Below are 22,495 nucleotides of genomic sequence, written 5' to 3'. Positions count from 1 at the left end.
TATTTGTTTTTGTTTGTGTGCATATGTGCACACACATCCCGCGTGCCTTCAACAGCCAGAAGAAAATCTCAGATCCCCAGACTGGAGTTAGAGGCAGCTGTGAGATGCCTGGTGTAGATGCTGAGAACCAAACTCTGGTCATCTAGAAGAACAGCAAGCTCGTTTAACTGCTGAGTGCTTCCGTTCTCTGTGTCCCTTAGGCATTTCTTCATCCAATAAAGTTGAAGAGCACAATTAGCCATTATAACCTAGAAATAAAACCAATATCAATTTTAGTTTCTTACTTTGTTTCAACCAAATTTGCCTGAGGGGGGAAAAAATCTTAATCACTAAATTTTCACCCTTAGGTAGTTTTGAAACTAAAATATATGTGGCACAGAAGAGAATGAAAAGCCAGAATTTAGGGCTGGGATTCTGTGTTACTTTGTCACTATAACAATGGAGAGGACTTGGTCATTGTCATCTAAGGTACCCTGCAGTCAAATCAGAATATGAGCGGGAGAGAGGCCCTGCCCTGCCCTACTAGTTTCTCAGTGGACCCTTTTTAGTAGCATCAAAACGTGACGATAGTTTTCTAGACAAAACAATAGATCTATAAATAACCACCCCAGCCCATCCCAGCTGAATTTAGTGCATTGACCGTGCTTTGGGACTAAGTAAGGAAGAAACATGGGCGATTTCTAAAGGGTTGGCCTTGTTGGCAGCTTTGATGTTAAGACAAGATTGTTGCCACGTGTTGTCATGCAGCTATAATGTCCATGACTCATCTTCGAGTCTTACCGTCTCTGCCTCCTTGGCTTCCCTGCAGTGATGGACTGACACCTAGAGTTATAAGCCAAATAAATGCTTTTTCCTTTAAGTTGCTTTCATCACATTTTTATCACACCCTTAAGGAAAAAAAAAAAACTAAAGGGCCAAGTGTCCCTCAATCTCTAAAATAAATCTGTATTCCTGTATGTTTCTCTCATTTATTATAGCAATGAAAAGCTAGCAAATACCAATGCTTATATTCGCATTATAAATAAAAATGGCAATAAAGTGCTAAAATAACACCCTTCACATATATTTACAAATAAAAATATTAGGAGAAGTAAAAGAAATATAGTTAAGAAACAGGATTAATGATTATTCAACTTTTTGAAGTTCCCCAGAACCATTTAAAATTGAAACGGTCTTCTTCTGAGAAAATTTCACATGTACATAATCTTAAATAAATTTCACATTGAACTCATAAACTCCAGAGAATATAAATCACTTGTGTGCCTATTAACCCCAACTTCTGAACCAATAGGTGAATCTAATATGACTCAGTGGCGATACATGGGGATTTAAATTAATTAAATGCACTAGAAACTTGATGCTCCATTTCTGTCAGCGTGTTAGAGCTCAGCGGCCGGATGTGAGGCCTCCATTTCAGATAAGCAGATCCAGAGCCCTTTGTAACTCTGTGCCTGTAACCGAGACGACAACTCCAGCTAGGCCCTCAGGACATTTTATAATCGTTCAGTGTTTATGTTGTGTCTTAGTAAATTCTCCATAGTGATAGTAAAACCCTTTCCCCATTTCTGCAGGCCCAGCGTTTAGGATGGGTGGAGCCCATCTCCTGTCGGCCTCATCTCTTGAGGCTAGCTTACATCTTTCCACTTTTCTTCTATCTACACTAAATAGACTGTGGGCTTTCCCTTAGTGCTTAATATAATGTGCTACAGAAATATCTAGTACCAACAATATAATCAGAACTTAAGTAGTGGACAAGGGAGTTTGTTTTGTTTTAGGAGCCTAGGCTCCCTTTGTTTGGATTTGTGTTGAGAAGTTTGCATCTTTAATTAGCCCACAGGAATTTCTAGTGCATACATCAGTATCTCACAGCATCTCATACATGCAGCATGCTCACTGTCAGTAGAAATAAGAATAGTTAAAACATTTGAGCAGTTTTTTTTTAAGACTCTGTTGTAGGGAGCTATAACTCTATATGTTGGTTGTTTGTCAGCTTGACACAGCAGAGTCATTTGGGAAGACAGAACCTCAGCAGGGAAAATGACTATTAATCTGGCCTGCAAGTCTGTGTAGTATTAGTGACTGATGGGGGAGGGCCCAACCTAATGTGGGCAGTGCCAACCCAAGTGTACCTAGGTTGTATAAGAAGCAGACTGAGCAAGCCATGAGGAGCAGCACCCCTCCATGGCCTCTGCTCCGTCCCTGCCCTGACATCACTCCACGATGAACTGAGATGAGGACATGGGAGGCAGATAAACCCTCTCCTCCTCAGGCTGATTTTGGTCGTGGTCTTTATCACCACACTGGAACTCTTTGCCTCCTGAAAACGCTTTGCTTGCTGGCCTTTCAAACAAGAGATTTAACTTTTATTGAGTTCATGTGTGTGGCGCCCATGTCTTTTGCTTTCCATTAACTTCTTCATTTAACCCTTCTGACAGTTTTTCCAGAGGAGCATTAGGAATAATAGGGACAGGCTGGAAGATGAAGTAACCCTGTCATTATGAGTAAATACAGTCCTCCAAGCTTTACTTCACTTACTTGGCTTTTCTTTAACGTGGTTTTAAAATCTATGGCATAAAATCTACCTGCATAACAAAATTTAAACTCTCATTGCTGCAGCTGTATGCGCATTGTTGTGCAGCACCTGTCCCCAACACTTGCGTCTACGTCCCTATTGCTCGGACCACTGGAACGCAGTACCCCACTTCCCACTCCTCAGCCCCTCAGCAGCACTCTGTGTGCTTCTGCGAGTGTCTGCCTGTAGACACCACGTCTAATAGACCCGTGTGGTGCTTCTCTTTCTGTCCCTGGTTTATTTCATGTATGATGCCTCAAGGGTTATCCTCCATGTTGTAACATATGATGGGACTCCACCCCCTTTTCAGTGTGTGTGTACCACTGTCCACACACGGGGTTCCGAAGACATTTCGTGGGAGTTGGTTTTCTCCTTCCAGTTATGAAGTTCACAACAGTGCCCTTACCTTCTACCCCATCTCTTAGGCCCTGAATTAACCCGTTTTTAAGGCTGAATAGTGTTCACTGAATTTGTCCACCCCTCGCTCGCTTATTTCTACGTCTCTGCTGTTATGTTTTACACTTCAGCACAGATGCGTCTTTTGAGATCCTGTCTTCACAAGAAGAAGGCAGGGGTCCTGTGAATAATCCATTTGCAATGTTTTCTGGAATCTTTTTCCTTTTTTTTTTTTTTTTTTTTTTTTTTTTTTTTTCTTGACCTGTTCTGGGACAGAATGGGCACCTCAGTAGCCATCTGAGGTCGGTGCATTGCGGTCACCACAATTGCTCTAGCAAACCTGGTTCCCTTAGCCGCTGCCACATTTTGCCGAGCTAGTGATTGAGTTTGCACTGTTTTCTGGAATCTTTAAACTGTTTTTTTTTTTTCCTAGTGGCTATCATATAGCAGGTTTAAAATCTTATCTCACTGTGGTTTTGATTTCCTTGGTAAGATTGAGCTGTCTCCATAAATCTGCTGCAATTTATTTATCTTCTTTGGAACAGAATCTGATCAAGTCCCTTGGCTGGTGGTTTTATCTGGTTTTGTTGTTTGGAATTTTGGTTGTGGGGCTTCTTATATGTGTCAGATATTAGCCCCTAGTTGTAGACTGTCGCCTCATTGCAGATGACATTTCAGAGTAGAGCACTTGACTTTCGTGGTACAGTCCCATGGCTGCCGTGGCTACTGGATCAGGCTGTTTTAGCAGAATCACAAGGCAGCTCACAGAGTAATCATCTGATCATCTGACATTCCGGGGATCTCCTCCTAGACTCAGTAAGGTCATCAATGCCCAGCATGGGGTCCTCGGCATTCAGCTCCCTTGAGATGCAAGGCTTTTGTAGTTATTCTTTTCATGCATTTCGTCTGAGCAGTTATCACTCTGTGTGAGAACTAGAGCAGACAGCCTGCTAGTTTGTGCATACAGGTGAAGTAAGCGTGGGGCCCAAGCGGAATCTCTAAGGTGCTTTTGGCCGAAAGAAGCTGGATTTGCAGCGCTCCCTTCTGTTTTTAGGATTCGAAGCCACTGCCGCAATGGGTTGTACATTGCTGTGTTTTTTGTCTTTTACCATGCTGTAAAATGTAGCTGTACTGCTCATTATAGCTGGAACTAAACCAACTGTTAGACCTTGTAAGGGAGTGACATCTGCTGACCCAGCACTTATTTGATGGCACTCTCTGTGGGAAAACAGACTATCTTTTAACTGGCCACCTGCTTGTAGCCTTTTCAGGTGTTGAGGATGCGCACATGCGCCCTGAGCTCAAGGGAGTCCCATTGCTAATGTTCTGAGCTGGTTTCCAGGGAGCAGTGTTGGGACAGCTACTGCTCTTCCTCCGTGTAAACTCAGGACTTGAAATCAGTATTTTTTTTTTTTTAAAGATTTCTAACACACAAGGCCCTGGGTTTGATTCCCGGCACCAAAAAGAAAAAGGCAGCCCCAGGAAGTGACACTCACTCGGTTAGGAAATTTTGCTCTGAACTGAAGCATGTAGTCAGGACCCGGGACTATTCCGTATAAACTCCCTGGATCTTGGAGTGGTTAATTTACTCTGCATTCCAAATGTTCTTTGCTGTAATGTATCCTTCCTTCCATGAAGACTATCTAAAAGTTAAATTCCAATAAAATGTAACATATCAAGGATAGACAAGGGACTGAGGTCAGTCTGAACTACGGAAGGAGACCCTGTCTCAACAAAATTAGAACAGATAAATTGTAACTGCTACAGTGACTAATGTTCATTTCTAGCTTAGAATTCACTGCAGTTTTCAGTCATTACTAATGGTCATTGTTGTGCCAAGGCCCCAGCACTAAAGAAAGACCAAGCTGTAAACACAGCTGCTCTACCCTTAATTCCAGGCAGGCACAGGTGTTTCTTAAAATGGGACTTTCCTAGAAACTTAACATTGGCGCTCTAGTTCAAAGAACCTCTGGCCTGTTGTTCATTCTTTCATGTCTTCATTTAACAAACATTTGTCAAATACCGACTTTGTTCCAGCCACTGCAGTCTACACCAGACGTATAAAAATAAGCCCTTGACCCTGAGTTCACAGAGCAACATAGTCATGGAGATAGATGCGTGTGTAGTCATTGATAACAGCAGTGAGACATGAAGGGATGGAAGGTCAAGCCCAAAGGGAACCATGGATTGCAGAGGCCGGCAAACCCGACAGTTCAGACCCAACACACAGAGACCACTTTCTGCTTCATGTCTACCAACCATCTGGACCTTCTGCGACCAAACCACCCACCCTATCCTGACACCAAACCTTTTCTCTCCTCTTTGTGTTGGATTCTGAAATCGTTGACTAGAACGTCAGTTCATACAGGGGCCTTGTCTTAGCCAGGGGTTCTGTTGCTGCAATGAAACACTGGGGCCAAAGCAAGCAGGGGAGGAAAGGGTTTGTTTGGCTGACGCTTGCACGGCAAGTCCATCATGGTGGAGGAAGCTAGGACAGGACCTCAAACAGGACAGGAGCCTGGAGGCAGGAGCTGATGCAGAGACCATGGAGGGGAGCTGTTTGCTCCCATGGCTTGCTCAGCCTCCTTTATTATAGATGCAGGACCAGCAGCCCAGGGGTGGCCTCACCCACAATGGGCTGGGCCTCCCCATCCATCACTGATTAAGAAGATGCCTTACAGCTGTATCTTAAGGAGGCATTTTCTCAAGTGAGCTCCCTCCTCTCTGATGACTCTAGTTTGTGCCAAGTGGAATAAGACCAGCCAGTACACTCCGCGAAGAGTGGACTACTCTGTCTCTCTTCCTGTTCTCTTTTTCCTTTACTCTCAGTGGCCAGTCAGTGAACAAGACCTGTTAGGGTCTGTCCACTGCTAACGTTGCTGCCCCACAAGCTCTCAGACTTAGTGTCTGTGCTACTTTTTCACATTAGTCTCCCCATCTTGAGACTTTCTTCTTCCCAGCTTACTCTCAGCAGTTTACAGCATCAAAGTAGCATGGAGGCATGGGGGTATGGGCAGGGTGGTGGGGGGGAGGGTGAGCATGAACAAAGTGGAAAGACATGTATGAAAATGCAATAGTAAATCCATGTGTTAACATGTTAACCTAAAAATAGCAAAAAAAATTTTAAAACTTTAAAGTAATAAATAAGTTATTTGTGTGGCTTTGACTGTGCCTCCTCTAAGGAAAGCGCTTACTCTATAGAGGAAAAGCTCCAGCCAGAGCGTGGGTCTAAATCCTCTCTCTGCCAAGGACTAGCTCAGATTACCTCTGTTCTGTTTTTATACAGCAGGATCAAAATGGAGACCCAGCGTTAGAGAACTCTAATCATGAGGATCGATGGAGCTAATGCTTTATAGGTAAAGTGCCTAACATTTGACCGGCATTTACTCACGATGACAGTTTTAGTCAGGTAGACATCAGGTCTGTTTAGTGTAGAAGACTTGCCCTGACACCCAGGATCAGCCAAGTGAAGGGGCGAAGAGTGGGCAAGTCAGTAAATGAGTTATTCCCCATGGCGGTGCTGGTGCCGTATTAGCAAGGCACTGAGTGGCTAGAGAGTCAAGGAGAGAGGGAAAATCCTATTTAAAAGTTCTGTTAAGCCTTTTATATAGTAGCTCCAATTCCCATACTCAGTAATTCCTAAACCATAGGTTCCTCAGACATAAAATTTTCACATCTGCGATTTCACTCTGTTCCTTTGCCGTGACAGGTAATTCTGTTTCAGTACGTGTGAATTTTGTGTCTGTTCACTCAGGAATCACTTGAGGAAAAGAAAAGCTGGGCATTAGCTATATAAAGGGAAGAAAGGGGGCCACAGAAGACCAGAGTTTACAGGAAATCTTGGGGGTGGGGGGCTAAGAACAGTCATGGAAGAAAATGTGGGATCCTGAGCCTGGTACAAGCACTGCCGGGAGAGGTGGTGTCAGGACACCCGAGAATGCACAGAAATTCAAAGTGGCTTATAAATACCTACAAATCCAAAACGGCCCTGGGTGTAGGTGGTAAAGGAGAATGCAAGTTGGAAACTGCCTTTGGTCCTAGGAGCAGACTAATGTGATATTTGAGTTCAGAGTGAACTGTGTTCATCAAATACTGCTTTCACTCCTCCTGTCTCGATTCTGTGTCAGTGACTTTAGGAAGTGACACACTGGGAAGGAGGGACAGCGGAGAGCTCTGCTGGTGACCAGTGGGGAGTGCTCGTTTCGCTCCTGCCGCTGCTGCTGGTGCTGGAGGCTCTTACTGTATGCTTGTTTTCTCTGGTCAGACAAAGGAATTTGCAAATATTCCAATCAAATTTTGGGAGAATTTAAGCAGGGCTTGTTGCTACGTATCTGTTAGGTGCTGTTTGCTAACATTACCTTTTCTTAAGGTATCTGTTTTCTTGGGGATTATTTCTCCTTGAACAGTCCCATGCATGTAGGCAATGTATTTTGATCATATTCTCCCCTAGCTCTTCTCTTCCACGCCCGCCCCTGAACCCCTCCCACCATGCCTCTCAGCCTCATGTCCTCCTCCTCTTCTCTTTTTTTTTTTCTCTTTAATAATCCACGAAGCACTTTAATAATTAGTGCTGTCCTGATAAGTGTAAGACCACCAGTGGCCACGCCCCTGAAGACAACTGACCCATCCTCCCACCAGCAACCACCAGTGCCTCAGCTATGGGTGGGGCCTTATGAGGCCTCATCCACATGCTTGATTGTCTGTGGGTACCCTCTCGTTCCAAGAGGGCAGCAGCCATTCGGGGTCCAGAAGACAGCGTTTCTCAGCACTCTCCCTCATCCCCCCTCTTCAGTCCAGTGTGGCCCTCTGATGTTCCCTAAGCATTGAGATGGGGAGATTCCATGTCTTCTTTAAAGCCATGTGCTGAAGTTCTCATTCTGAGCACTTGGGCAGTATCTGCAGTAACTGGTACCAGCTGGACATGCTGCCCTTGTTGCCCTCGGCTGGCAGAGGGTTGCTAGCAGTGGCTTCATTAGCAGCTCCTCTAAAGTGCTTGCACGTTTTAAACACACCCCTACTGTCGTGTTTACTCAGCATCCTCTCTAGTGCTAATACAGAATTTTATGAGCATATAACAGCTTGATTTAGGAGACTTTACTACGACTAGAGTGTGTGGGAATGACACACTAAACATCTCCTGTGGGACACTTCTCTCTCCGCTGTTCTGAGCCATCCTGCTTCCGGCTTTGCCTGAATGTCCTCTGTCACTTTCTCTTTGTGCTGTTAACTTAGCTGTAGCTCGTAACAAACCGTGAGCTCTTCTGAGAAGACACACCGAGCAAGACTGCACAGAAGACCTGCAGTCATAAGTACTGAGTCAGGGTTTGATGGTGGTGGATCAGTGCCTCCATCTATGTGACTGAGCTGATCTGGGCCATGCTCAACTGTGTACCAGTGACATTTACTATTACTCAGTTAAGAATGTTTAAGTAATAAGGTAAGAGTAAAAATAAGAAATAAAATGCAACAGAAAAATATTGGTATTAACCTAATTCTGAAATTCATCTGCAGAATAGCTCTCTTTTTTTTACTACTGGGGATTGACAGTGGTGCTCACATGTGTTAAGTAAGCTTCCTATCACTAAACTGTGTCTCCGACCCTCATCTTAACTTTTATTATGAGGCAGGGTCTCATTAGTTTGCCCAGGCTGGCTTTGAACTCACTCTGTAGTCCCAGCACGATTTGAACTTCAGATCCTCTGAAGCACAATTAATAAAAACTGAGAGAAAAATTTGGGTTCAACTTGAAGATCCGAAAAACAAAACAGCCAGCCGCTGGCTCTTACCTCGACCTCAGTATGAAATGGCGATCTTGTCTCTGGGAATCTTAGAATGAGACTGAAAGTCTCCTCCTGTCTTATATTCCTCTCTAGGACCGGGATTAAAGGCATGCACCGCCCAGTTTCTGTGACAACTAGTGTGGCTACTGGGATTAAAGGTGTGTGTTACCACTGCCTGGTCTGTAAGACTGACCAGTGGGGTTGTTTGACTCTCTGATCTTCACGCAAGCTTTATTTATTAAAATACAAATGAAATGCCACTACAGTCCTCCTGCCCCAGCCTCCTAGCATCCAGCCCAGCAGTTGTCTCTCGCTGAGGAAAGTTCCTTTCCTTATGCAAGTGCAAAGGCTAAACCCTAGTTTCCATTCCCAGTTACTGCCTATTTAAAAACTGGAATAAGATGGCAGGCCCAGGGTTCCACCGTGGCAGACTAAAGAGAGGTCCAGGCACAACCGCCTGAGTGTCACACCCTGAAATCAGAGACACAGAGACACTAAGCCCGTGAAGACACTGAGCGACATAAGAAAAAGGACGCATGGGGCGAGGAAAGTGTTTACTGTGTATGTACTGAGTGTCTAACACTTGGCTCACAAAAGCCTTGCTGTGACACATGGCTGTGAAATGAGCAAATGACAGACATAACACAGAGAGTGCTACTTGGCCACTTAGCACAAGCTCTTTCAAGCCAGTGTAGGAAGTGTGTTCTTTATACATGGCATGGGAGTAGAAATGAGGGCGTTTTCAGATGTATTAGAAAGAGCCTCGCATGGGCTGTATGATCACTTACTAAGTCATGTGGTCACTGGGACACCAAGCCAGCTGTTGCTGATTCCACTTCCTAGTACTCTGAATGCAGCCACTAGCCAGGACCCAAGAAGAAAACTTCAACAGCTACTTCAACAAATGCGTTTCCCCCATTCAAGCAAAGCGCGGGGCTCCAAGGTCCTTTGCAGTATGGCCATAGCTGTGTTTAAATAAGAGCAGGCTCTCTCTGGTGCTGTGTTTTTGGTTTTGGGGTTTTCTTCTTTTTTTAACATGTAAAATGCCTTCAGATTCCTTCCATGCAGAAGGTAAGAAATCGTCCATCTGAAGAGCAGGCTTGGTTTCAGTTTCTTTCTTCTTCTCTTGTGCCTCTCCCAGACAGTGAAGATTGCATCCTGGAGCCGCTCTCCCTGCCAGAAAGCCCAGGTGGCTCCACCGCTTTAGCGGGGCCTCCATCTGTGCCTTGTATTTTCTGTGAAGAACATTTTCCCGTGGCTGAACAAGACAAACTTTTGAAGCACATGATTATTGAGCATAAGATTGTCATAGCTGATGTGAAACTGGTTGCAGATTTCCAAAGGTAAATTTTGGTTTTGTCTCTAAAAAAACTAAATTTGTTCTTGACTGGAATATGGTTTCTATCTTACACAGAGAGTAATCTCTACACAGATATGGAAAATCATGCTCAGGGGGTTTTCTTTAGATATTTTTATTTCAATCTTTTATTGATGAGCATCTAAATCATGATTAATTAAAAAATGTATTTCCTACTGAGGAGACCTCGCAGTAGTTGCTGACTTGGTAATTACCAAGAGCATAGAGTTTGGAGAATCTGAAAAGGCTCCATTTTGTTGGAAAGTGACGAGTGGCCTCAGCGTTATAATATAGTGTAGATTGTCTCTCAGGCCGCCGCGTCATTGCCTGGCAGCAGCCTCGTTCTCGCCGTGGGTCTTCTAAAGCAGCAGCCTGCATTATCGGCAGTGGAGAAGACTATGGCAATAAACAGGCAAGCCTGGGCTGGAATGCGGGCCTCTTAGCCTCGTGGTGCGGAGCAGGCGGGTTAATGCAAGCACTGGTCTCTTGTTTGTCAAGTGAGACTAGCACCTGCCTGTGACGTGCTGCGCATCTGACAGAGGAGAGCCAAACTTATTTGTCTTTTGATTAGTGATGAAATTGTAGTCTTGCATCTATAGCTTCAGGTTTCAGTGGCCTTTATACTAGTCTGAAAACCTAATTATCATTTATTTATTAGATTAGAATTTCAAGAAAATTTCACTCAAGTTTCCACTCTATCTAGATTTTTAGAAAGACAGCTTGTTTAAAATTGAAATAGCCAGCATTCCAGTAGGGGCAGTCCAGCTGTCCTCATTCCTGATGTCCTTCCCAGATGCCTGACGCCAGCAGGGCTATGTGCAGCATGCCTGCTGTGATGTGGACCCTATACCCAGCATGTGTGCACCAGCAGGGCTATGTGCAGCATGCCTGCTGTGTCCATGTGGACCCTATACCCACCATGTGTGCACCAGCAGGGCTATGTGCAGCATGCCTGCTGTGATGTGGACCCTATACCCACCATGTGTGCACCAGCAGGGCTATGTGCAGCATGTCTGCTGTGATGTGGACCCTATACCCAGCATGTGTGCACCAGCAGGGCTATGTGCAGCATGTCTGCTGTGATGTGGACCCTATACCCAGCATGTGTGCACCAGCAGGGCTATGTGCAGCATGTCTGCTGTGATGTGGACCCTATACCCAGCATGTGTGCACCAGCAGGGCTATGTGCAGCATGTCTGCTGTGATGTGGACCCTATACCCAGCATGTGTGCACCAGCAGGGCTATGTGCAGCATGTCTGCTGTGATGTGGACCCTATACCCAGCATGTGTGCACCAGCAGGGCTATGTGCAGCATGTCTGCTGTGATGTGGACCCTATACCCAGCATGTGTGCACCAGCAGGGCTATGTGCAGCATGTCTGCTGTGATGTGGACCCTATACCCAGCATGTGTGCACCAGCAGGGCTATGTGCAGCATGTCTGCTGTGATGTGGACCCTATACCCAGCATGTGTGCACCAGCAGGGCTATGTGCAGCATGTCTGCTGTGATGTGGACCCTATACCCAGCATGTGTGCACCAGCAGGGCTATGTGCAGCATGTCTGCTGTGATGTGGACCCTATACCCAGCATGTGTGCACCAGCAGGGCTATGTGCAGCATGTCTGCTGTGATGTGGACCCTATACCCAGCATGTGTGCACCAGCAGGGCTATGTGCAGCATGTCTGCTGTGATGTGGACCCTATACCCAGCATGTGTGCACCAGCAGGGCTATGTGCAGCATGTCTGCTGTGATGTGGACCCTATACCCAGCATGTGTGCACCAGCAGGGCTATGTGCAGCATGTCTGCTGTGTCCACGTGGATCCTAACCCAGCATGTATGGTTATTTTTACTAGACTTTGATGTTGCCTGGTCATAGAAGAGAGCAAGGAAGTGTGAGTGACGTGTGTCACCAACTACTAAACTAATTCTTGCATGTTTTCAGGACCAACACATTGTGCATCTCTTTCCCCTTTGTTATTCTTTACTTTTATATTAGAATAGTTGTTATTAGAATATCATAGGAGCTTTGCTAAATATAATACTTTTTCAGGATGTATTCCAATCTGTTCCTTTAAGACACTTCTTAAGCTAGACATTTTCCAACTCGTTTTTTTCTCCAAGTAACTATGACAGGACTATTAAATGAATATGTCTTATTTTCCCCAGGTAACTATGACAGGACTATTAAATGAATATGTCTTATTTTACTTAGCTTTCTTTGTTATAAAGTCATCTGTTTACCATATAAACAAAAATTAATTTAATGGAACCAAAATTTCATCTCCAAAACAGTCATTGACCATATGTGATCAGTTCGGTTAGAGTCTTCTCAACACAGTGTAACTTACTCCAGCCTCAGACAAGAAACCTTAAGGACTGGGGAAGCAGCGAGAGTGAAGAGCTTGGTTGACACGGATGGATCCTCTCTGCTCAGAGAAAATCTGGTCCTTCGAAGCATGAGTCAGAAAGGTTTTAAATAAAAGACATGGGATGGGTTTGATTCCTTTTTTTTTTTTCAAGAGGCTCTCTGTGTAGCCCAGGCTGGCCTCGAGCTCACATTCCTCTTCCGTGGGCCTTTAAATGCTAGGGTTACAGAGTGACACCACCATTCCAGCCCCAACTTGTGTGTTCTAATAAGTAAGCCATAAATTTTCATATTCAACATACTTGACACTCTTTATTGAAACATAGTAAGTATAAAACTTTCTAGGGCAGAGGAAATAAAACAAAACAAAACTGAAAATCTCCCCTTTGAGGCCATTTAACATTTATTTAGAGTGAGCTATTTTCTGGCTTTCTTTGGTAGATAAAGTTGTGCCAGAGGATAAATGTTAACTCTGTAATTTCCTATGTTCCATTCATTCAGTGCTCCTTGGATAATAACCATATTTCAACCCGTCATACTTTTATCAGTAGGTGTACAAACTAAAGTGCAGGCCAGAGCAGGCAAGATGCAGCCACAAAGATGTTCTTGTATGTTTCATGGGACGTGATTTGAAATTCTTTTCAACAAAAGTATTTGTTGATTACTTACCAGTTATTTTTATGACTTTTTAATAAAGTGTTGAAGTGTGATCATGACTGTCCTCTCAATAAAGAATTCATACCACGTATTTCATAAAAACTTTTATATATTGAGTAGCTATAACTGTAACCTTGGCTAAACTAGAGAAGTAAGGAAAATGAAGACAAGAAGTACTACATAGTCATATAACTTTGGAAGTTGTATGCCCCAAGAAGTGTGTCTTGAAGACTTGCTGTCACTAAGCTGTCGATTGAATACAATTCCTCTTTGTACCTGTAATTACCACAAGAAAATGTATAAATGGATACCCCTGAGTTCTGGTTAAAAATTGCAAAGATACTACCATGAGTTTATGACATTCTAAACTCAGATGTAAGCGTGGACTGAATGCATGTAGCTGTGCAGTCACTGTGTGATGTGGAGCGTGCACCCATGCGTGTAAGTTGTATGGTGGTTTGCGGTTCTCTCTTGAAAGGTCAGCCACCTCAGGCACCTGGTCCTGCCATATCTAGATTTGCATATTCATGAGCATAAATATCTGTATATTTCAGTTTGAATAACAATTCTTGTCCTATTCTTGACATCTCTAACACAGGTTCCACTATATTCCTTTATCCATGTCACAACTTTGCAGTGGAAGATGGGCTAAGCAGAACATTCCCCAGCCTCTTGTCTGTGTGTGTGTGTGTGTGTCTGTCTGTCTGTCTGTCTGTCTGTCTGTCTGTCTTTGTGTCTGTATTTGTGTGTGTGTGTGCATCTATGTTGTGTGGAGGCCAAAGGTCAACATAAGGTGTCTTTGCTCATTGGTCTCTACCTTGTATTTAAGATAGGGTTTCTCCGTGAACATGGAGCTCATAGATTCAGCTAGACTGTCTGATCAGTAAGTTCCAGGTGTCTCTCTGTGTCTATGCACCCACCACCATCTCTAGCACTGAAGCTTACAGATTCGGGTGCACAGCTTTTATGTGGGTATAAGGTATATTTTCCTGACTGAGGCACCTGCCCAGCCCTGAGCTTCTTTCCTTTCCTTTTTCTCCTTTCCCACCCAGTCTTTTCCAGGGCAGGATAGTTAACTAATAGAGTGAACAGGAATAGCTGTGTAGAATAATACCAAGGAATGGAAAGTGCTGGAGTTGGCCAAGGAAATGATGTTTTGTCTCTTTTGTAGATGCATTTCTCTTAGCTACTTTGCGGGATATACTATCCCTTCCACATCTAAGGCATATGGAAGCCAGTGGGTTAGCCACATGTGCAGTCTTTGTAATTCAAGCTGAGCTAGAGCTTAACATTGTCATTTTCTGATCTGTGGATAAAGTTAGAATTATTCTGTAAGGAATGCTTCTCCTCCTGCACATTAGATTCCCAGGGTTGCTAGACACGAGGAGCAAGAACTAAATATGTGCTTCTGTCTTACTGCTCATGGCCTCTTTCCCTGTGCATCCTCGTCTTCTGTTGGCCATTTTTATTTACTTGCCAGCTCATATCCTGGTTCTCTTTTCCTCAGATCTCTCTCAATCTTTTCTAATCTGGCACTCCCCTGCCTCCAGAACACCATGAGGTGACAAATATGCTGAAAGAAGAGTAGAAGGACACAGATGTGGGGAGCTGCTGGCTAGAGAACCCCACAGACGTCCCCACGGACTCACCCACATTCTCGCAGTGTTGACTTTGGTAGACCATTGCTAGATGCTGTATCAAGCCATTTAAATGTCCAGATCCTACACTTTCTATGTTCTTCCAGTATTTCAGTAAATTTCATCCTTTTTTTTTTTTAAACAAAGCTTTGTGTCTTTGGTGTAACTTGTTTTTCTTATCTGTAATTTGTGTGTTCCAATAAACTGTCAACAATACTGTCAGTCCTCCCATCTCCTGCTCGTCCTGAGAAGACCACATTCTCCTGTTGGTGCCCTCCGTCTGTGAGGTGACACTGTAATTCATCCTGTAATAAAGGACGAGCAGCTTGGCTGAACCGTGTCATTTACTTTCTTCCCGCACATGTACAAGACTGGGTTCGGATTTGCTTTTAAGTTTAGCCCATATGCTACTTCTTCTAACTCTGCTCATTAAATATGAAATGTTAGCTCAGCTGTTTTTCCAAAGGCTACATTTCATTTATTTTCGGCACAGTGTGGGCATTTAGACGCCTGCCTAATTGTCCAGATGTTGACTGTATGCTGATATCTCAGTTTACTGAAGATGACCGCTCAAGCTTCTCTTCATCTTCTTGGGTGTCGTAAGCCTATCCGATTCTCACATTGTCTTTAGATTTATTTATTATTATGTGTTATGTATGGATGGTTTCCCAACCCGTGTGTCTGTGTACCACAAGAATGCCTGGTGCCTACAGAGGCCAGGAAAGAGCATCATATCCCATGACTAGAGTTACAGATACTTGTGAGCCACGATGTGGGTCCTGGGACTCAAACCAGGATCCTCTGGAGGAGCATACAGTGCTCTAAACTGCTCTGACCCCCTAATTCTTACATTTTCATTACATGTCAACTATAAAGTTACTTTAGAAAACTCCATTGTCACAATAAAATAATTCACTTTAACTATGTGTGGTAGCATTTGCCTGTAACCCCAGAATTTAGAAAGTGAAGGCCCAACGATGAGGAATTCAAGGCTAGCCTCAATAACATAGAATGTTCAAGGCTCTTCTGTGTTATAGAGAGCCTGTATCAAACAAACAACCAAAAGAAACTCATTTTGACTTTCTTACATACCTGTTTATTGAATGTCAAAGTTGTAAGGTTTACTCATTTCATGCCTTTGTAGAATAGTGTGGTTTTATTAAATATATATCTCATATCTGCAATGCCCCACTGCCTTTCTCTTCACATTTTCTCTAGCAATTCAGTTAACATCTGCTTTTTAATGTGGTGTAATTAGACATTCTTGTATGATCCTATCATTTGAGAGTTGTATATTGAGTCTCATCATCCTTCTGAATATCATTTCTTAGGTACATTTTATATTGGAGAAAAAGGTTCACTGAACAGCCCATCACAGATTTTTGCAGCGTGATAAGAATCAATTCCACAGCTCCATTTGGTAAGACCATGAGTTGAGTATCCACGGAAATCAAAACTCATACAAATAATCTCACTCCCTTAAATTACACTTGCTCTCAATTGCATGGTAGCTGAAATTAAACTGATGTTTTAAATTTTGCTTGACTAAATCTACATCAGAATTTTATACCATATACTAATGGGCATACACACACACACACACACACACACACAGTGTAAGCTACAAGATGATGTTGGCCTCTACCACTCTTTATCTTTTGAGTCCAAGTCTTTCACTGAGCCTGTAGCCTGTCAGTTGCATAACTAGCTGGCCAGCAAAACCAAGGAACCCAGCACCCCGGGGAGGCTCCAAGTCAAGGTCCTCGCTTACACAGCTAGCGTTTCACTGACTGAGCCCCCTCTCCACCCCTTCACAGCCACACGATTTTAAAGAAGTAAATATTCCTGGAATTTTCATTTTCTCATCTGTTGTTCTACTGTCTCCACAGAAGAACAGGACAACTACTTCTTGTTGTGTGATGTGTTACCGGAAGACAGGGTCCTCAGAGAGGAGCTTCAGAAGCAGAAACTGGTAAGAGCTCAAGTGTGACTGCTGTGTTACAAGTCCAGACAAAAGTCAGTCTTGTTCGTCCCTTTTCCCACCTTTACGTAAGGAGATTTGCAAGCATGCACAAAATAAGAGCCTCCACGTACGTGTCGTGAAACACAACATTGTATTCTCTTGACTGAAGTATTCACTAGAAATGCAGAGAGAGCCTTGCCTCTGTTTCCCGAGTTATCCCCAACCTGAAAAGACATCTACATACCCTCACTAATTCTAGATGCTTAGCACACACCGCGGGAGAAAGGCACTCAGCTAATCCAAATTGAATTGGCTAGCCTTTTTTCCTTGTCTTCTTTTCACTGGGATGTGCTCTGTGCTGGCATTTCCTTCATGCTCGGTTATGAATTACGTGCCTGGCTCAGTCACCATAGTAGCCTTTCTTATTTTGTTTTATCCACAAGCAAGCAAATCTGAAAACCTCAGCATCTTTATTCTTTAAAAAATGATAACAGCATATAAAAAGCATAAAAGTTTTATCCTTGTAAGTTAGCTGAAGGCGAAGGTGTAAATCACAACCAATCCCACACCAGTTTGGAATTATGATTAATAGAATGGTTATTTATTTAAAGGGGAAAAAACTTACAGATCACTGTGTCAGACAACAGCCCTCTGCGCAATCAGGAAGGGAGTCTAGTCACCAGGAGAGAGAGGGGAGGGAAGTGGCCGCTTTTTTAAAGAGAGAGACCACGCCCCCAATGGGCTGGTATCTCAGCGGCTATTGGCTGGAGGAGCGGAAGGAGCTCCGGCAACAGTTAGCTGTGCATTTTTAATGTTAATTTTATTTTAAAACACTTTCCTATTTATGATTTGATCTTGACTGTTATTTGCAATTGGCTAATTTTCCTTTAGCAGTTTCTTATAAGTTTTCCTTTATGTTTAGATCTTATTAAGTACATTATAAGGAGACTGTGAATTTAATTATCTTTGCTGTGTTCTCAAGAAACGCCTCAAAGGAGAAAATACAAATAAAAATTAAACTACTGTCATGTGTAGAGTCTCCACTTTATACAGTGGTTAGGCAAAGAATCCAAGGTATAGTTCATATCGTAAGAGTGTACATATAAGAATCCACATATATGTCTTAGTAACACATGATGCAGAGTGGCTTATAGAATTTTGAGGATTAGGCGAAGCAATGCATGTAATACTCTTAGAATAATACTTGGCATGTGGAAGCATTCGGGAAGTATTAGCCAGTAACAAAATAACAATACAGTGTCTTAAGTATTGGGATGTAGAAAGACGGCAAGTTGTAAAGACGTCAGGAGAGATGTATTTGGGCCCGAAGATTCCAGGTGTGTCTGAGAAAGCGGAAGACTGAGCCGTCTGAACTGGGGGAGCCGAGGCAGGCTGCTGCAGGGAGACGGTGCTGAACTGGAGCTGGGCTGCACGATAATAATGTGGACTCCTCACCCGTCAGTGTCGCAGGAAGGAGACAGTGAAGGTAGAAGTGCATTTAAGGCTGTCAGATTCTAGGAAAGAGCAAACCTACTTGGAGATTCAGAAAGATGCTAACGATTCCTGAGCACCAGCCTTTCAGTAGGTCTGTTCACACTGGGAGGTCATTCTGGCGGTGAGGAAAAAGAAGTTGCTCGGATTCCCAGGAGAGATGAAAAAGGAAGTTGTTGCTTTCGTAGTCATTTGCTCGGCATCCCGCGTCCCTTGTACTGTTATTCTGGGCTTTGGTGCTCACTGTCTCGGGTGTTCCCACTGTGCTAGTACTGGAGATTGGGAATGCAGAGGTTTACAGTGTCCATCAACACAAAGTGAGAGAGACTGACTTAGAAGCAGGAAGACAGATCAAATTTGCAATCTCCCCGTTTCCTGCTCCATCATGTGGAAGTTCCAAGTTAGTATGGCTGGTCCTTCTTAGAGAGTTGCCAATGATTACAAGATACCTCTCATGTATAAAAAGATGTTTTGATCAATAGGACATATTTATGGGAGAAAAAAATTCTGAAGGAACTACAGAGTTGGGGAAGGTTCTGGAGGATCTGAGTAGCCTACACCCCTCCCCTAGCTTCCAGTAAAAAGGCTTTTCCCTAGATCTTTTTCGTTATTCTGGCTCTTATCCAGCTGGGCTGATGTCAGTGCATGGGCCTCCGTGATGGCTCTCCCACACTGAAGGCCTGACTGGTGCTGATGGGGAGTAGGCAGAGTGAGTAGCCATCCATCCGATCCGTCCTGCTCGCTTCTGGACCCAGCTCTAAATTTTCCTTTATCAAGTGTCTCTATGATGATTTATCATCAGCATTTTAAGTTTAATATGCCTGAAAACGGAGCTTTCTTTCCCTGAACCAGAGCTTACTGTGTCCCTGCCCTCCTTCTTGTTTTTGGTTGGTTGGTTGGTTTTGGTTTTTTCAGAGGGTTTCTCTGTGTGTCTCTGGCTGTCCTGGAACTCAGGAGGAAGACATAGCATCACTCAGCTGGAAGGAGGGGGTGCCCATGAGGGTAAGAAGGATGCTTCTTAGACCTTTGGTTGTATGCCTCGTCCTTAATGACTGAGCCATCTCTCCAGGCCAGAGAAGGGTTTTCTAATAACTATTATAAATGGCAGCTGTGACGACTCTAAATAATTTATGAAAAGTTTAGCGTGCCTAGCAGTTTAGTCCTCTGGAGAGAAAGTGTGTCTTATCTTTAAACCCCTTTCATATCTCTCACCTCACTCCACAAAAAAGCAACAAAATGAAATTTCGTGTCTCCCAGTGAGAAGAGTTTTCCTTCCCAGGCCACTTTTCTTTGTAGTTTTTACAGATTTTTAGTAAAAGATAATATTATTGTCTATCAATCTGCCTAAATTAAAACATAAATATGCTTCTATAGCTTTCTCACCTGATGCCTGTCTTTGTAGAACATTGTAAGTTCTAGTACTGCATCTGGAATAAATCTTCCCAAAATCAGCATAGGATGGCATTTCCTGGTGAATAGAAGGTGGTTAGTAACAGTCCAGCATAGCCTGAGTTAGCACGAGTGGCCATTGAATGATTTTAGCCTTTGAATTAATTATGAGTTCAGAACCCGAACAGTATCTGCCTCCTAAGTTTATCATTTTGAGCTTTTTCCTCTGATGCCTAGAGTTTACAAGTCATCTTCACATGTACATTCACTGTATGGACTTGGCAAGGCTATATTGTTGTTGCTATTCCAATGTACGGACAAAGTCAGAGGTGTCAGGGAATACGGGATGTGTGCACTTGTGGCTTTTAGTGAGCCAATCGGAAGGGGCGCAACTCGGACTGTTTTCTAACCCCAAGCATCCTCTATCAAGTCTGGTCTCTCTTCTTAAGCAAATGTCTTGTTTTTAAATTGACATTTGTTAGAAAAGAACATAAAAAATATGTAAGGAAATAGAAATGGGTTTTCATTGGGAATTTTTAAAAGAAATTCTGATTTATTATTTTCTTAGATCAGCAGTAGATAGGAATTTTATTCCCTTGGACCTATGCTGCTTCTATTTTCTTTTAAAATTTGAAGACTATGTTTTCAGAGTTTCTCTATCCACTAGAGAAAGGTGGGGCTGTGGATGACCCAGCCAATCCCGTCTCGGGCAGATAGCACTGTCCTGAGACACATCATGCTGATAACTCTCTAATGAATGTGGTCAGACAAATGGACATTTTACAGTCACTCAACGCTACCTATTCAGTTTCTAATTTCCTTTATTTTTACCTAAACTAGATTTTTTTATGTGTATTGAAGACAGAATACTGGCTTTTTAACTTTCTCATATCTTTAATTCTTACATTTTCTTATTATCCTACACATCTGCCTACCTTTTTATGATGATAGTATGCTTCTTGTGAATGATTAATACATTTTTTATGTTTTAGTTCTTTGCTTGGCCGGCAGGGGTGAGAGGTCTTGCCATAGACTTTATTGAGCTCACGGTTGCCTTTGCTCACCTATCCCGTGTTTTTGTTATAGGTGTGCGCCGCCCCTGGATCTAGTCCATCTTTAAGATGTTCTGTCTGTTGTCCCTTCCTCACTTTCCAAAAGCTGCCCGATGAGACTCACCATCCCTTGCAGCAAGCAGATGGTTATTGACACTCTCTGCAGCTTCAGAAAGGGTGGGAGATACTGATGTCTTTTATGAAGGTGAAATATTAGTCAGATTAAATCTCGTGGGTTGGGGGAGTAAGAAACCATCCAGTAAGTTTCCCTTCGAGGAGTGTGGGCATGTCTCAGTGGTACAGTGTGCTTGCCAAGCACGTGTGAAAGCTTGGGCTTAATCCCCAGCCCTGCGGAATTTGACAGGGCGTGGGAGAAAAGGCGGGACTTCCTCTGCGTTTTTTTCTTTGTTTGTTTGACTGTTTTTGCTCACTGTCACGGATGGTCTTGTTTGTCCGTTAAGATGCTTTGATTTTGTAGCAAAGGTGACTTTCTACTTCTGTCACAAAACAATGACCAAGTTTTATTATTTTTACAAAAGCATGGGATGCCATTGATAATCGTTGATAGTCCTTCTCGTCTCTGCTGTGCTTTAGTATATCAAATGAGAAATACTACTCAGGTCATCAAGTTATTACGGATCTTCCTTTCCTAGTACCCTTTAGCATCTTTGACACTTGAAAGGAATTCTTTTGTGGGGATGGATTGCAGCTTTCTGCCAAGCCAGAAGACTTCTAGAACGCCTGGATAAGCCATATAAGATCGACTCAGAGAGCAGCTTTGTGCCCGCATCTCTCCACAGACTGACTCATGGTCCATTGACCTTTAAGCTTTAGTGAATTTCCTATGCTTTTCTGATTCCTGCATGCTGGGTGTTCACATGAGGATTGTGATTGGGGAAGCTCAGTTTCGGCTAATGAGATGATGCTCAGAGGCCTGATGACCTGAGTTCAATCCCTCGAACCCATGGAAGGTAGAAGGAGAGAAACAACGCCACAGAGTTGGCCTCTAACCTCTATATACCACCATGATGCGTGTATGTTTGGTTACACGTGTGCGCTCATTCACACACACAGACACACTAACTTTTAATTAAAAGAAAAAGTGAGTTTTATTAGATTACTGTGTGTGGTTAAAATGAAAACAGCATCTTCCTGCCAGAAGACATAAGAAGTGACAGAGAACAGAGGGAGGTGGCGTCGTTAGCCTACCTCTGTTTGAGCCAATTGGAAATCAGTTTCAACGGCCTATATAGAGTTCACGTGCGCAGACCCTAAAACCCTACCAGTTAAAATTCCCCAGTCTTTTCACATTTGTTTAGAATAGAATGCAGACTCCTGGGAACCTCAGAGGCTCTGGTCCTGCCTCTCCTCCTCTCACACGTCTCGCCCAGTCCACTGCAGCCGTCCTCCGTGGGTCTCTGCTCCCCACACACCCGTTCTGATGCCCAGTGTCTGTTTGCTCTGCTTGCTGCGTTGCTGTCCCGAATCGGGTGGCTTTTCTGATGGGGAAGGGAGGGTTTTTGGAGAAGACAGTAGCAAGGCAGGTCTCTAGAGCAGCATTGCAGGCCGATGTGCATTGGAAGAGCTGCAAGAAGACTGAGGTGTAGAATGGCTCACATCGCTCACTGAGATGATGTAGAAAAGGAGGCCTTCAGCCAAGAATTAACTTTCACTCCCAACTGTAATGTTGTGGAAAAAAGACACATGATTATATTGATGGATCAATTTATTAGAAGTTATTGCTGGATAAGGAATATCATGACCCTACACTGAATGGATGTTTGTATTTGTAGTATTTTTACCCTAATTCACATTTTCCTTTGCTGTCCCTG

General features: G+C 43.5%; 1 protein-coding gene and 1 non-coding gene across 5 annotated transcripts in view; one reads left to right on the top strand and one right to left on the bottom strand.

The window, feature by feature from the left end:
- Znf277 (zinc finger protein 277) overlaps positions 1-22,495 on the top strand; it is an 85,236-nt gene that overhangs the window by 35,568 nt on the left and 27,173 nt on the right. For 2 of the 4 annotated variants that reach the window (XM_050158685.1, XM_050158686.1), the window contains exons 2-4: positions 9,890-10,091; positions 16,100-16,188; positions 16,658-16,740. In XM_050158685.1, the coding sequence (XP_050014642.1) occupies positions 9,890-10,091; positions 16,100-16,188; positions 16,658-16,740 (374 nt within the window). Of the gene's footprint in view, positions 1-6,254; positions 6,325-9,889; positions 10,092-16,099; positions 16,189-16,657; positions 16,741-22,495 lie in introns of all 4 variants that reach the window. The other 2 variants (XM_050158687.1, XM_050158688.1) reach the window with 2 other exon arrangements.
- Positions 3,229-3,361, bottom strand: LOC126511542 (small nucleolar RNA SNORA66). The gene has a single exon (XR_007594717.1). It is a non-coding gene; the product is annotated as a small nucleolar RNA SNORA66 (small nucleolar RNA).

The sequence above is a fragment of the Alexandromys fortis genome, unplaced genomic scaffold (assembly GCF_014885135.2).
Source record: "Alexandromys fortis isolate MF-2015 unplaced genomic scaffold, M_Fortis_MF-2015_v1.1 scaffold_101, whole genome shotgun sequence".
In the NCBI taxonomy this organism is placed as follows: Eukaryota; Metazoa; Chordata; class Mammalia; order Rodentia; family Cricetidae; genus Alexandromys; species Alexandromys fortis.
Note: the sequence above shows the minus strand (reverse complement) of the source record. Positions and strands in the feature narration are given on the sequence as shown.